The sequence below is a fragment of the Amblyomma maculatum genome, chromosome 6, assembly GCF_055883805.1.
Source record: "Amblyomma maculatum isolate TAMU_Amacu chromosome 6, ASM5588380v1, whole genome shotgun sequence".
NCBI lineage: Eukaryota > Metazoa > Arthropoda > Arachnida > Ixodida > Ixodidae > Amblyomma > Amblyomma maculatum.
The window spans coordinates 81598970-81612283 of NC_139349.1; the positions used below are offsets into that span (position 1 = coordinate 81598970).

The 13314-nt window shown below is 42.6% G+C and overlaps 2 protein-coding genes across 3 annotated transcripts in view; one reads left to right on the forward strand and one right to left on the reverse strand.

Moving 5' to 3' along the window:
- The first annotated feature begins 5 nt into the window (after positions 1–5).
- Positions 6–8456, forward strand: san (Probable N-acetyltransferase san). Its single transcript, XM_084607037.1, has 5 exons — positions 6–157; positions 720–859; positions 978–1097; positions 4391–4457; positions 6404–8456. The coding sequence occupies exons 1-5, from the start codon at positions 144–146 to the stop codon at positions 6588–6590; spliced, it is 528 nt and encodes a 175-aa protein (XP_084463163.1). The 5' UTR covers positions 6–143; the 3' UTR covers positions 6591–8456.
- A 226-nt stretch (positions 8457–8682) lies between these two features.
- The window catches only part of LOC146186104 (sodium-coupled monocarboxylate transporter 1-like), a 31397-nt gene continuing 26765 nt past the window's right edge, over positions 8683–13314 (reverse strand). Inside the window, exons 15-16 of one of the 2 annotated variants that reach the window (XM_084607035.1) lie at positions 9964–10064; positions 8683–9867 (exon numbers count right to left, since the gene is read on the reverse strand). In XM_084607035.1, the coding sequence (XP_084463161.1) occupies positions 9796–9867; positions 9964–10064 (173 nt within the window). In that variant the 3' untranslated portion in view covers positions 8683–9795. Of the gene's footprint in view, positions 9868–9963; positions 10065–13168; positions 13309–13314 lie in introns of those variants that run through there. The other variant, XM_084607036.1, reaches the window with a different exon arrangement.

A 13314-nucleotide genomic window follows, 5' to 3' on the forward strand; every position in this document is an offset into this window, starting at 1 on the left:
TGAGGCTGTTGACGCTGTGGTAAACTCAGCTAGCTAAACTTCCGCCAGCTTCCGTTGGATTACTTCACATGTCTGGATGTTGGCGCGAGTGTTAGGTTGCTGGGGTTCTTTCAAACCTAAATCGTTCCGTTTAATGAATTAAAATGACAAAGTCGAGGTGAGTATGGTTTAGACACGTCGCTTTTTGTCATTGAGGTACAGAATTGACGCGTTTGCCATGCACGGCACAAAAAGTGCACTCTTGCTCATGCTGCTTCTTCTTAAAAACTGCGCGCAGTAGCAAAAAGGCTGTTCTAATTTTTGTGTGTGTGTTCAATAAAGCGTAAAAAAATTCGGCAATATTCCTAATCTGATCAGTTCATAAGCTTAGCAGGCGTCAGTTCGGCCACGGCATTTGCGTGCGCGCCTTGCGTTAGCGTTAGGCTTAATTGAAATGAAAAAATAAGCTATCGAAGATCATTTACATCTTTTTGTTTGTTCTGTTCCCGGCGCCGGTGTCGTCGCGGTTCACGTGGTTGTAAATTGGTCTGAAGAAGCATTGTTTTCATAGAAGCTGGGCAGGTGTACTGATCTTAACTGGCGGAGGCTGTGCGCGAGCAAGCAAATTTCTAAGCGTCTGGTTCATCTGTGAGCGGCAGAGGTGATAGCCACAAGAAAATTGCTTTAGGTGATGCGACTACCGACTCTTGCGTGCCAACGAACGTTCCTCTCTTCGGCAGGGGATGTAGGATTGAACTCGGTGACGTCACGCCGCACAACATCAACCAGTTGAAGAGGTTAAACCAGGTAGTCTTTCCGGTCAGCTACAACGACAAGTTTTACAAGGACGTTCTCGAAGCGGGCGAACTTGCCAAATTAGGTAAGTATCCTCTTTTACTCGTTTTAGCTGCATCAAAGTTGAACTTGCGAGCAAGTTTCTGATCTCTCTCGCTTGGAAGTCGCATTTCATTCGCGTTACACTCCCGTTTTATTTCCAGCATACTATAATGATATTGTCGTCGGCGCTGTCTGCTGCCGGATTGACACATCAGAAAACACAAGGCGCCTCTACATCATGACCCTGGGCTGTCTTGCGCCATACAGGAGATTAGGCATTGGTAAGTGAGCTTTTTACAGCAAGATAAGGAGTCTTCCATTTTTTCAGGCATGTTGCTAGATATGAATTAATAAGGCAAAAGCTTTTCTAGCCTATCTTATGACCCTGTCACATTAGCACGGCTGAGCTCTTTTCAACTCCGAGGTCGTCTTTATCTTGAGAGAGAGATGCGTGCTAGCACGTGTCAGACTGTAGTCGTTTGGGAAAGGATGTTCGAGCAAGTTCCTAGCAAAAGGAGATGGTGATCTTCCTTGAAGGGTGAAGGAGTAGTTTCGTTTCCAATGTGCTTTAATTCCTAGTTGCTAAATAAACTTTTTCTTTGGGAATTTTATTTTCGCTCTTAAATATATTAGTTTTCCTTGCATAAAATTAGTATTCCAGCTTGGTTAGTTAGATTCTTGCAATAGCATCACACTCGCTTGAATGCTCCTGAGTCACTTGTTTTGGTCTGTTGCGCTCACAGCTCGCGTGTGTAGATGGCAAAGCGGGTATAGTTATCACTTGTTCTATGATCAAAATGCACCGAAAAATGGGCGCGTTGATGACCGCTGTGGAAGGAACAATGGAAGAGAGCTACGGCGGAAATGCCGATTCGCGAACGCCTCACATGGTGTCCAGCTGAGCAGCAAAAACGCCGTGCTTAGAACATGCTCGTTTCTAGCAAATGTGTTTTATTTGACATGTCTAGATAATTGCATTTAGCAAAGAAAAGAGAAATGTAAAAATATACAAAATAAACAGTGCCTAATGGTCCCCTGGCGGCTTCTCTGAGAAGCTCTTTGCAGGCCTTGTTGGCCGTGTGACACTGCAGTGACTCCTTTGAAGCAAAACTCCCTATGACTCCCTTGCGCTTCTTTATGCCAAGGAAAACGAAGTTACCCTGCTTCATGCCTCAAGGGACCAGGAAACGTCCTTCACATTGGCACTTAGAGAAAAAAAAAAATGTGTTTTGCCACCAGAGGTCCAACCATCCTCCCTCCTATTCCCAGCTGAGCGCACTAACCACTACTTTATGCTGGGTTCATTAGCATGTTTAAGTTAATCTCCTTGTCCAACATAAGTACGTTTAGGGTTCTGAGGGAAACGACAACAGTGGCAGTAAGAAAAAAATGGATTAAAACGAACAAAAATTTCAAAAAGCTACTCACGAGTATAGGTTGACATCGCTGAAGCGTCGTTATCATAAATCATCAGTCATGTGACGTCAGTGGCTTGATGGCGTCACACAGTCAGCTAATCAGAAGGCTGCATCAAGCTGCACCCTGAATGCTGCGAGACATCGACGTCCGATTCCAAAAAATATATACATTGGCGACTAGTAGCATATAAGAGGTCGAGCAGTGGTGGTCAGGTCTTAGCAGAGTGCATAAGTGGATGCCGAAAGTCGTCGATATGGAGTAAACACCACGGCAGTGCTAATGCTTTCGCATTCTCCTAATGCAGCTTCAGTAGTGACGTCAAAGTTTTACTTTCTTGAATGGCCCTGTATTTCCCTTTTGATGTTGTTTAAATACTGTGAAATTCTGCTTGCGTACAGCATTGTCTGTAACGAATGAAAGTGATAATGCATGGATTTGCATTGTTTTTAATGCAGAAGCATTTCTTGTCTCATGAGTGGCGTGGACAGGCAGAGCAGGCGCGGACGAGCTGTCAATATAAATATATATAAAAAGAAAACATTGCCGCGACTGAGTTTCGAACCCACTCCATAACAAAAAGACCACATTCCCTAGCCCAGTCACGAGAGCACTAGTATCGGCGCAGCCGATTATGCCTCGTGCAGATCTGCAGCATTGATTACTGTGCAGTAAGCATTGTTGTCTTCATAAGTGTCATCTGCGCTGCTCCTGCCTTTAGTAAGCCATACACATAGCCGTCTAGGCGAGTACAGATGAGGTCCTTGAGTTGTAGCGTCGGGCGAATCAACCAGGTGGTATGGCAGAACTCACAGTGCTTTCGCACTATGTCGAAAGGCTTAAGTGCATCTCTGTAATTTTTTCTTTTTTTTTTTTTTTTTTTTTTTCATTAGCAGATAGTGGTAGCCTGTGTGAGCAGGGCTGCTAAAAAAGCTTGTCAAATCGGTGCCTGTTTTCTCAAGGCAAGGTTCTACACTGACAGACGAAGTGTAACTATGTAAAATAGAAGGAAAATATTTACCCTAACACACAGTATAACAGTGACTGGCTAGGTGCTTGCAGTATGTATAAGAGGAGGAGTACTCGAGATTCAGCCTACATCGGAAGCTTTTCGAGCTTCAAGGGCCATTTTATTATATTTTTTGCTGTCAGAACCGAAAGCTTGGTGTTCAAAGCAATCTTGCTGTGGTCTGTGTTGGAATGCAATGGGGAAAAAAATTTTTATCGGTGAACACACTCATTTCCACGCACCTCAGTGCTGGAAACAGGGATTGGCAAGATCAGCGACACGTGTCAGGAGTGTAAAGCGAAACTATTGTGCCCGCAGGCATGAGAACATGATGTTTCGTTGAACGGCTGTTGTATTTTCGGCATGTGACTGGTACTGCATCACTACTCTTGCATGCAGACATGCTGTGGTAAAAAGGTAGCACAAATACTTATAAAAGTAAACAGTTAAGAACAGTAAATGTAACTAAAGATAAATTATGCATAACTAACATGTGGCGATTTCACATATAGTAAGAGTTTCACCACAAAGTGTTCCCTCGAAGGTGACAGATTCTGCAGACATTTCCTTGCTTGTTACACCAGTGCAAACGAGAATTAATTTCTTTCTCAAAATGAGAAAAGCAGCAAAGTCACTGTCGACTCAAAGTATATTGTGCCCTATGCTGCTCCACGTTGTAGTAAACATTATAATAATAATAATAATTGGTTCACAGGAAGGGAAAGGCGCAGTATCTGTCACACTTGTTTTTGTGGATACCTGAACCGTGCTGTAAGGGAAGGGAGGAAGATGGGAGTGAAAGTGGATAGAGAGAAAGAGGAACCGTAGTGGAGGGCTACGGAGTAATTTCGACCACCTGGGGATCCTTAACATGCGCTGACATCGCACAGCTCACGGACACATCTTTGTTTCGCCTCCTCGAAATGCAGCCAGCGGCGGTCGTGTAGTAAATATCCAGCTTCACTTAAGTGAACCATTTCCTCGGGTCCCTTCAAATTCACTCATGTGACAGTTCACTGTAATTTGCTAAGGAAAGCACTAAACAGACAGCCATAATCAACTATAAATTGGAGTTGCGGCTTTTTCAGTCTTGTAATTACTTTTCTAAATGGCTGTGTCTTTTTGTTGTTGTTGTTTTTTTTTTTCCAGGCACAACCATGGTACAGCACGTGCTAAATTATGTCAAGAAAGACGGGAACTTCGACAGCATATTTCTGTACGTCGTTTTAGTTTGGGGTGTGCATGTATGTATGTGCATGCATGGGTCAGTGCGGTAGAAGAATGTTGAGTATGTTCGTGCAAGTTTTCGTACAGAAATGGTTTTTAATGTTGAAGCAGAATTGCAGGCATTGTGCATGAAGTAGCATAGTTTGGATGCAACACCAGTTTGCTTATACTTTATCAGTTACGTCAGGGGCATTTGGTTTTCATTTTGTTTTGTCTTTTGCTAACTGAAAGATCTGCTTTCTTCTATACTAGATACAGTGAACTCTCGTTAATTTGGAAATCCGGAATTGGGGCACAATCCCGGCCCACGCCCATCTGAGGCTATGGCATCAGATGGTCGTTAATTTGAACAATGACTAGGCTGGCTCTGAATAATTTGGACGGGGGATTGCGACGAGGTATGACCCGCACAACCAGCGATCACTGAACTACACTCCGTTTCATACATCAGGTGCAACGCAGCGAAAGCTACGCAAGTAGTCCGCAAGGAAAAAAACAGGAGGCGTATCACTACGCGCTCGTCCTGTGGCCGAGTGGTTCCTGCGGAAACGGGCTCTATTCCAAGAATACACGTTTGCAATAACTTGCTTCGCATGCCTAGACATCTTTGCAGTGCGGATCTTATAGAAAAAATGCGCACCGAAGAACCATTTTCTTAAAAAGAGATGCGCAGTGCGGAGGGCACAGCCAGCGCCATCTAGTGGCACAGTTGGCAAAGTTGCGGGGCAGCGAAAACGCGGCACGAACAAGAACGACATAAAAAGCATACAAATTCACCGAATCCGACCCTTTCTCCCTAAAAAAGGGGCTTTTTATGAAGTTGATGGCAATTGTAAGATGTATTAAGCTTGCAGACAAAGCAACTATTATTTTCTCTCGTCAAGAGCAGGCACTATTTTTCATTGCGGATGCGGAGAGCGCAAACAAGAGCTGTAGCTTTGGCAGTGTTGCACTTGATGTATGAAACGGAGTATAGAACTCCCTAAACCCAATTTCACGTAAAGTGGTGCCCGGGCAAGAAGTGCGAGCTATGGCAGTCACGACGGTGATTAGAAGTTCTGTGTTGCTGAAACATCGCTCAGTTCCATAGTTTCGATTTTGCTTTAACTTTCCACTATCCCGCACTGCGATAGGGTATGTGCTTTGGCCAGTCGCGGCATTTTGAACGCCACTCAGCGCATCACTGTTGTTTTATATTTAATACTGAAGTGTTTCTTGCCTCATGGCTGGCGTGGACAGAAGAGCGGAAGAGCTTTTGTTGGCAGAGCGTGTGCACGCTAACTGTCAGTCATTACCAGGAATCTAACCACTATCCCTTGTTCGCCAGCTCAGTGTGCAAACCACTACTCCATCCTGAGAATGAGTAATTATTCTTGTCTAGCATAAGGACGCTGAAGGTCACTGAGGGAAAGGACAGTGGCAGCAGTAAGTAAGTAAAGAATGATAAAGAACAAATTTTAAGAAAGCTGTTCCAGTGTACAGGTCATGTAGGCCAACTAAAGCATCTCAAAATTTGTGCGTGCAATATTCAAAATAAAACAAGGGCGACAAACCTCCTGTTTGACAAATTCATGGCGCCTTCTATCAATATTCAGTCAGAATAGCACAGCACAGCGGTCTCAGGGACACTGATTTTTGGACGCAGAGCTCAGAGCATGCGCTGGTACAACGCCATTTATTGCCTATGTCAAGCCAGCCATCCTTTTCAGTAAAGACATTATGAGTGAAATGTAGTTGCATCTTCGCTCAAAATTCTGACCACCCATATGTGATGCCAGATACTTGAAATATTATTTGGCAAGAAATATTTGTCATTGTAGCTTGGCATTTTGTACAAGGTGTATGTGCCCCCTCCCCCCCTTTTTTTTTTTTTTTTTTTTTTGCTTGCGACAACACAAAGCTCTTGTGTGACTAGGTTTTGCTGCCATCGCGCAGGCACGTCCAGGTGAACAACGAAAGTGCGATTGAGTTCTACACAAAGTTTGGCTTCAAGATTGTCGAGACCAAGGAGCACTACTACAAGAGGATAGAGCCGGCAGATGCACACGTCCTGCAAAAGACTCTCAGGCCCACAAAGACCTCGCTGCAGAATGGCGTGGCTTCGGACAAGGAGAGATCCTAGTGAGTGCGTCACGCCTTGCCGGAGTGTGCCCAGTGGGGGGAATACCAACATCCTCTGGCCAGTCCACTCTGAGGGAGCTTGCAAGCGAGGCTGTTTTTTGGAGCAACTCCCTCGTCGCTACCATCGCAAGGACGTTTCCAAGCACCTTTCTTGCCGCCAACTTCCCTCCCGCTGGAAACTTCTGTGGGCCCCCCCAGAGTCATCGCCCAACTTGCCACTTTCTAGCCACAACATTCCTCTTTCTGAGCCTCGTGCATCCGAGTAGCTCAGAGGGGGACACATGCAACGTTCATCAACACCCGCCACTATGGAGGCGAGGGTCTGGACTTATTTGTGCTTGTCGCAGGCAGGACGTGGGGGTGTGAAGCTTCTGGAACCAGGCAACTTGGGTGCTGGTGCAGTGTTCAAAAAGCTTATCCTTTCGCTACTTTGCCGTGACTGGGAGGTCTCCAAGCACCTTTTTTTTTTTGTACATCTTTGTTTTTTGAGCACCTGTACACATTTTGCTTTCTCAATGTGCCTGAAGCCAGCAACTGCGAGGGGAACAAATATGGGCCATTTGCAGGTAAACGCAAGCTTGATGCCACTTATTGCATTTCTTGTAAGGCTTTGCTTTGCTTAGTTTGATATCTTCACATGATACTGTTCGCTACTTTGTTTTGCCATTCTTTCGAGTGCATTGTTGGAAATTCATAGCAAAGTGCATATGGGCAGCTTTGCCATGCTCTCACCCTGTACCTTCTATAAACAAAGAGTATAACTCGTTCGTTCGTTGCACATTTTAAAGTTGAATGGTAGCAAAACCAAGTCTTGAACTGTATGACTGAGGCACACCTTTTTTTTTTCTGCTTGTATTGGTTTTGACACATTTCGTCAATTCCAAAAGCTGTGTCACATTTCATTGGTAAGCCACCTTTTAAAATTTATATGTATTACTTTCATGTATGATCGTTCACGCATTGGCATGGTGTGTTGCAAAATTGTCAGCATGGTAGCAACTTCAGGTCATGCGTCTTTGTCCTGTTCATGTCTCATGCTACGATGCGAGTTTCTTCGCAAGTTGCCATTGCTCAGCAATTCCCTTCCTTGGCCAAATGTGCTTAGTTTTGCTTTCTATATTTGTGCACAAACAAAAAAGAAGTGGCTGTATACATTGGTCTCATTTTTGCTCTTAGAAAGTTTTCACTCTATTTGTTCATTCATGTAGAAGCAATGGCTGTCCTGTTCTTGGAAGTGTAGCAGTCTGGGAATTTTAAAGCTGGCTGACATTTTGAGGGAAAATAAAAGTTCAGGTGGGGAATGTTCCTGCTTTGTTAAAGACAATTTCCTTGTATAGCAGTAGTTTTTGTGAGTACCCTTCAGTACAAGTCCTTTTTTATTGGAGTACGCTGTTGAAACTTAAATGGCACTCCACAAACAGCTGTTTGGTGTTAAATCTTCTCTTTTTGACGGGATGTGCACTATGTGGTGTTCCGTCTTTAAACACGTTGTAGTACGCACAGTTTGTATTTGTTTGCATTGAGCATTGTGATGAAGAAACGAAATCAGCGTCTGGACTCTTCACAGCATGCCCACGACTAACGTGACTCGTCAGGGCTTCGCATCTGTTGCTTTGCGTTTGGACCTCTGCAGTGGCTGTTTTCCTTGAAATGAGTGCCTCTGTTTCCTGTTTCAGCCTAATGCACATGTTTGGCTAGAGTGGTGGCAAGGGTGGCCAGCGTTGTCTCATGCTGGAACTGTTTTTCTACCAAATTGTTACAGCAGTGTCTGCTGGTGTAGAATGTGCACAAGCAGCTTTCAGAGAGCTGTCCATGTGTGCCATTCTAACCTGTGTGAATAAATGTGGCCTAGGAATTTTTATGTGAACTCCGCAGTGTTTGCTGTTTTAACATCTTGCCAATGTGCACAGTCATAAACCGTCACCTTGGGAGCCTCATTTAAATAGAGTCTAGATGCAAGCAAGCATTGGCTGGTTAATGTCAGTGCTTGCCATGGCATCTCCCTTAGTCGGGTCCTGTCATACTATAATGCTTTTTAATGCACAGTTCATAGCCTGATTTGCCCTGGGATGCTAAACCCCATAATCCAACCAGTTCATGTTCTCAGCAAGTGATTTCAAGGACTGGCTATATCTGCAGGGGTGGAAGCGCTGCTCCATTCTGCTCCAAACTGCTTTTCCTGCTCCATCCTGCTCCCAAATGCAATATTGCTCCAAAATTGCTCGATATCTTAATGTTTTGCCATCAAATTTAGCAGAGCCTGGTTTTACCGCTCAGTGGGCCTAGGGAACTGTCTGCAATGAACTACATGAGTTGCTCTAACGATTCTGCCGTGAAAACAAGCACGTACCTTACCACTGAGCCTCTTTGTTAAGAACAAATGGCCTAATCTACATAAGGCAAATGCACACTAAGCGTTATAAGGCAATGCCACGAAGGTGCAAATCACTAGAAATTTTCTCCAGAGTGTTGGAAAGCCATAGGGCATGTCTTTAACGTGTTAAATGTCGCTAAAGCAAAACCTTGAGGAGCCACTGGCGGAAGTTGCGAAGTAAATAATCTGAAGAGGAGAAAAGGCTACCCATTAGTGCTGTCAATCCTTGCAGGCAGCAGTGCTCGGGAATTTATCGACGCGAGCACAGGATCGAAAAGGATGTGTACAAGATAGCATAAATGTACTGCTCATTGATGTGAATTCCAAACTAGTGTTGCTTGAGTGCATCAAAGTACTTTGGTAAACTCCATGTTTGAATTTATCAAGTGGTGAAAAGCTTTTAATCAGACTTGATTTTCAGATGTGGAGCATAGAAAAAAAGCACTCCATTTGCTAGTGTTGTTACAAATTGGTGCTGAGGCCAGCTTTGATATTTTCAGCATCTGTACATATTTTGACTGCCTTGCATTGTCAGAGATGCATGCACAGTCAAGCCTAGCATTGAAATTTGAAAAAACAAAGAATCGAAATGGATTTTTTTTATGCCAGGAACAGAAAATTGCAATTATTAAAAGCGTTCGATCCTAAAAACATGCTCCAAAACAGCACTATTACTGCTCCCTGAGCTGCTCCAAAATTCTCAAGCCTACTTCCACCCCTGTGTCTGTTTCAAGGAGCCCGAGTTTTCCTTTCTATAGCACATCACACTTTGCACACAAGTTCTTGGGGCAGTGGTTGACGTGGATGCTTGAAGCGACGCCATAAACAGCTTTTAATTCCTTGCACAATGGGAAACATATCTACTGCTGTTGACGTCGCCCTGCTTTACTTCAGACTGTACCACCTGCAAAAGAAGTGTTTTACGTAAACATACTATACGGGCAAAGCACAGAGAATTTGAAACGGTGCCATTGGCTGAATTGCTTTAAAATGTCTTCACCTGTAGGCAGTCCATCTCTTGAGCCTTTTCGTCAATGACAGTCATTCGCCTGGCAATGCATGTCACATACAGATCAGGGCCCTTGGTCTGTCTCGTTTCACCTGTAAAATTGGGGATGTATCATCTGGCTGAATTTTTTCAGAAATACATTGTAGCAAGGAAGACCTGACTGATCAGCCATAGGGCAGTAAAGCGCACGTTTCAAAGTGAAAGTGGCTGCATGCAAATTCTCCTCTCCTTAGTGAGAACATTAGTCCATGAATGTTGACTATGAAACCAGAGTTTGTTCCAATGGGAAGCTAGCTTGCTCTTGCATCGCACGCACTTCCTCGTAAGCAATGAAGGATCCCAAAACATACCTGTTGTCACGCCGGCCTCTTTACAACTAATGCAGTTCTACAGTGAGCGCAGTTTTCCATGCTCTTAACCACTTTTGGGATTACAGAGAAAAGAAATTTTGGTAGAAATTATTTTATAATTATATGTGTTGCACTGTTCTCGGTATAACATGATTCGAAGTGTAGCTGGATAAACCTGCTTTCACATACAACAATATAAATGCCTTAACGTACAGAAAAAGAAAAAATATTTTAAAACTTTTCTGAAAAGATATTTGACATAGTTGGAAATGCTTGAATGTGGCTGTAAGAATCCACACAATTCTTTCCAGGATATACAAATTGTGCTTTGAATAGCAGATATTTGGGTAGGCAAACATCTTTTCCTTCCTTTTGGATATATAATTAATAACTTCTTACTACTACTAGTAATAAATATCCTATTTTTCTAGTTGCACAAATTTTTAAATGGCGATGTGTAATAATCTTTCAGGACCGCAGAAAAACGGCTTGAATAGGTGTTGAAAAAGGTTTAATAAATTATATATCTGCACAAGCTGTTTTTAACAATTTTCAAAGTGCAGCAGTAAAGAGATGGACTTCCGCTGAAAAAGATTGGGATGCCTAAACCTAATACATAAATAAAAACGCAAATTTAAATTTTATAATATGAGAAGTTAGAAATGCTTGACTGTGGCTCGAAAAAAAAACATATTAAAAACAATTACAAAATGCACAAAATATGGCCCTTTGCCTCTGCTAAAGTCTGGGAAAATAAAAATGGGCTTATTTCATTTTTTTTTAATCTTTTTTGCACCAAGGTTCCTTACTACAGTGACAGGTTTTTTTTGTCCGCTCAGGTAAACTGTTCAGGGTAGTGTTGAGGCACAAGTTCACTTTGCATTTACTGTAACAAACTGTAGTTCAGACCTGGATTTTTTTCTGTTCATAGCATAACTTGCAGTATTTTCATTTCCGAATCTTGCGGCTGATGAAGCAGGTGTTGTCGAAGGCACTGAAGGAGTGAAAGCTTGCTTGGCATCATGAAGACCGAGGAGCCAAAATCTTCATACAGGGATATTTTTGTTTTCACGAATGTCTTGTAGGACTTAGCACAAGAAAAAAATTCGAGATCGGCTACAAACTTCTTGATTATAGGATAGCCTCATCGTAGAGTACCACCTACACTTTGATTGCACGCCACATTCCTGTCTCGATGAAAACTACAAGAATCTGCGTTGGTAGCGGGATAATTATACCGCAGTTTGTGGAAGTTCTACCGAAGAGAGATAATGTGGTGGGAACATTTAGTGATCATGCGCTCATCCTGCACAGTGAGTGGAAACTAGAAATTTCCTCACATTCGGTCATTCATTAATGGTCCAGACTTGCGCACCTATGCCACTGTCCAAGTTAAAGTTGGAACTTCAAAGTCGTTTTCTGACTGCTCGCTATCGGTATCGTAAAATATGCCTTTGAGCCGAAGCAGCCAAATGGCGTGAATTTCACGCTCTGTTTCTCTAGCTGTACTGCCACCATGCTCTGATTTAAAATCTCCTGTGTAACCGCCTTCTGAGAGAAAAAACACAGCCAAAAACAAAAGTTGTCAAGCTACATTTCTGCGTTTTTGAATATGGCCGCCCAGTGAAAAAAAAAACAACTTTTTGAGTATTCCAATTGGCCCAACTGGAACCAACTGCAAAAGAGAGAAATCCAAACAGATTTTTGAATTCCAGTTGGTCACGCACATTGGTCGCTCTAATATACTTATTGGCATCAAGTTTGAAATCAATTTCCTAATGAAGGTTACTTTCCCATTTACAGCTTTAGTTCCATATGGACAATCTTTCAAATTCTATTTGACTTTTCTATTGCGATTTGTATCTCCATTCGGCATCTCAAAGTCTAGTTGGCCAGTCGTTCTGATCCCAAAATATTTATTTCCAATTGGTCTCTGTTGCTCACTCCAAATGACTCACTTGGAATTTTTATTCGCTTTTAGAGTCCAGAATATTGGTAAAAACTGGAACATCATATTCTTACTGAGATTGTGATTGTAAAATCTACCGGGAATATACCTGGAAGGCGATAATTTCATTGGTTTGGGTCATATTTCTTTCTACAAAGGGTGAACGTAGGCATCTAAATAAAGTTATTTGCAGGTTAACATGTTGAATTGTTTTCGTCATTTGCGCAATCCCTGCGGGCAAGAATAAAGGAAACAAATTCACTTAACATCCAGCAAATAAGGTATATAAGCATTAACAAGAGAGCTAGTAAATAAAATATTGTTGCGGTGAAATAAGAAAGGGGGTGTTTACAGTGCTGTGGCAGCGGGACAAGGTGAAGCCTTCTTCTTCTTCTTCTTCTTCTTCTTCTTCTTCTTCTTCTTCTTCTTCTTCTTCTTCTTCTTCTCCTTCGTTATAATGGCACATTCCCACAGTGGGGGATTGGCCAGAATTTATAGCAGATGACAATATAATTGATAATGTCGATTTGACTGTGTGATAGATAAGCTATTAATTAGGAGTTAGTGTTGCTGAAATCCTACTAGCCCCCAACAAACCAACACCTCTTCCTCTTGTGCCACACCATCACAATCCTTCATCGTCGTTAGTAGCGTAACAATATTGAGCTTACCTTTGTATCATGTTGCGATGAATGTTTGACTCGAATTTCACAAAAAGCGTGGCATTCTCATAATTTCAATTCTTTTGTAAAAAATGTTGGCACAGGGCGCAGCATTTCCAAACGGTCAAAATGGTTCCATTTGAACTCAACTGTCTGTTTGTTCGTTTTTGCCACTTGATTTAGATCCCAATTGGCGGTCAATTTCCAAATGGAAAATTCAATTGTTTCCAATGAAATTTTCCTCTTTTTTTTTTTCTTTTTTTTTTTTTAGTGGGGCTATGGGGCGGTCCCGAAGGAATGCTGATCGCAGGATTAGGAATGTGTTTGAGCATCAGTATATTGTTCTAAGAGTTTTCACTAGCGCTCATCCACTCACCTGTGA

Coding starts and splice junctions, on each gene's coding strand:
- san (XM_084607037.1), top strand. Junction 860..977: donor GGGCGAACTTGCCAAATTAG/GTAAGTATCCTC, acceptor TTTTATTTCCAG/CATACTATAATGATATTGTC. Junction 4,458..6,403: donor AACTTCGACAGCATATTTCT/GTACGTCGTTTT, acceptor GCCATCGCGCAG/GCACGTCCAGGTGAACAACG.